Raw genomic sequence first — 2,500 nt, 5'->3', positions numbered from 1 at the left:
GACCACTGTCCATACTAGAACAACAGAAATTGAAGAGCAGTTTGAAATTTCATCTACGGTGTACAACCAAACATTGTATACTGATCGATACACATTGATCTTAGTTCGGTAATACAAAAAGGCTTTGTTAAATACAGGGGCTCTTGATATTGCACTGAATTACCTGTCGGTCTGTGGCGTTTAAGGAATAATAAAAGTTACGACGGAAATTTGTGATATATGGTAAGAGGCTGGATAAGAAAAATTGAACGACGGGTTGTATTTGAACTAGGAATATTCCAGTAGAAAAAAATAAAGTAATGAAAACCGAGTTTCATTTCTGGTTTTAATCATCTGTTATGGCTTAATAATCCACACTCCAATTAATGATTCTGTTTAGCCAACGCTTCTAATTAATTTTATATTGCATGGCTGCACGCGCTCGCACACATACATACACACAAAGACTCACTCATAAACACACACACACACGCGCGCGCAAATAAATGTGCACGTGTACTTATGTATGTGTCCCCTCGCGTCTTTGTGAGTATATGGATTAGTAAATGTCCATATATATTTCACAAATATACAGAAACACACACATATGTGTATATACATTTTTTTTTTCTTTCTTCTTTCTGTTTGTATATGTGTTTACCCAGAATATAAATGCTTAGAAATATAAAGATGCAGTTAGGTATGCATGTACCATTGTGTAAACATTTCCACACACTAGAACACTGTCTCTTTTCCCAGCCTACTGTCTCTCAACAAACATTCACGAACAACAAACACACACAAATTTTCCTTCGAATATCCTATCACCCTCCCTTTATTATGAGAAAGATCCAAATGGCAATACCTTTTCTTTCGAATATTCTTTTTTTTTTGGATAAAGATGAGCTGTGGCAAATAGCAGTAGACCGACCCGGGATGTGAGTGTGCGCATGCGTCGCTGCTGGAAGGTCGGGTAAACTGAGGCCGAAGTAACTTGACTGAGGCCGACGTTCAGCAGAGACGAAGGAACCTGGGTCAAGGAAAGGTGGGTCAAGGATCTTCGTGTGTGTTTATATATATATATATATATATATATATATATATATATATATATATATATATATATATGTACATATATATATATATACATATATATATATATATATATATATATATTATATATATATATATATATATATATATATTATATATATATATATATGTGTGTGTGTGTGTGTGTGTGTGTGTGTGTGTGTGTGTGTGTGTATAAACACACATATGTTAGTGTGCGTATATATATATATATATATATATATATATATATATATATATATATATATATATATATATATTTTTTTTTTTTTTTTTTTTTTTTTTTTTTTTTTTTTTTTACTTTATACAATGTAAAACACACACACATATGAGTATGTGTGTGTGTGTATAGACACACACACCGCACACATATGAGTATGTGTGTGTGTTAGTGTGTATGTGTGTGTGTGTGTGGATATATATGTATATATGTTATAAACAACATCCGGAAGGTGGGTCTCCACACATCTGTCCATCGCTGAACGAAGGCTGCACCTTCCTGTCGCAGTCCTCCTAAGTCTACCTTATCACAGGAAGCAGCCATCGCACCTGCCACCCCTGAGGCTGGTTTACCCAAGGACCTTCCAGGTGACCTGCATCTCCCCCTCGAGCAAGCCCAGCGACCCCCCCCCCCCTTGTCACGGCCGGATAAACCTGACACTCCAGAATACGGAAGCAAGCGCCGCCCAGGAAGGATCCGTCGCATAAAAGTTCTTCAGACGGAGGGCAGGCAGACCAAGCCACACAGGGTCCAGCTCACAACCTCGACCTCGACCCCAGGGACACGGGAGAGTCTTGGGGTCTCATATCTACCTTCAACAATAAATCAGCAAGCTACGACCCTTTTCATTGACCTGCCCAAGTCCATCTCTCATCTCGCTTACTTATGTGTATTAGGTGTATGTGTATATGAATGCCTATATATGCACATGTATATACGCGTGCACACACACACACACACACACACACACACACACACACACACACACACACACACACACACACACACACACACACACACACACACACACACACACACACATATATATATACACACATATGTATGCATTTGAGTATCTATATATGTATTTACAAATCTGCTCGTCTAACTACATGTATCTTTATGAATTATTAAGAATTGCAAAGTAGACATCCAGTGCGTAGTAATTCAACAAACCTGACAATATCGAGGCAAAGAAATACGTCCACTGATGCATTTCCCTTCACGTCCCTGCAGTTCCTCGGTGCCCGTCGCTTTGCCCTTCCCTCATGGCGCTTCCTTCGCAAGGGCTCTGGCTGCTGCCTCTCCTCCTGCTGCCGTCGGGGTTCACGCTCTCTGCGACGAGCACTAAAGAAGGTAAAGGAAGCGGCACACAAACACACACACACACACACACACACATAGATAGATAGATAGATAGATGTAGAT

At 39.2% G+C, this 2,500-nt stretch overlaps 1 protein-coding gene across 1 annotated transcript in view; it reads left to right on the top strand.

The window, feature by feature from the left end:
• Positions 1-2,340: 2,340 nt before the first annotated feature.
• Positions 2,341-2,500, top strand: part of LOC119596749 — a 7,089-nt gene continuing 6,929 nt past the window's right edge. Inside the window, exon 1 of the mRNA XM_037946075.1 lies at positions 2,341-2,428. Coding sequence (XP_037802003.1) covers positions 2,341-2,428 — 88 coding nt within the window. The remainder of the gene's footprint in view (positions 2,429-2,500) is intronic.

This window comes from Penaeus monodon, chromosome 38 (assembly GCF_015228065.2).
Source record: "Penaeus monodon isolate SGIC_2016 chromosome 38, NSTDA_Pmon_1, whole genome shotgun sequence".
NCBI classification, from domain to species: domain Eukaryota; kingdom Metazoa; phylum Arthropoda; class Malacostraca; order Decapoda; family Penaeidae; genus Penaeus; species Penaeus monodon.
The sequence above is the reverse complement of the archived record's forward strand: the minus strand, read 5'-3'. Positions and strand labels throughout refer to the sequence as shown.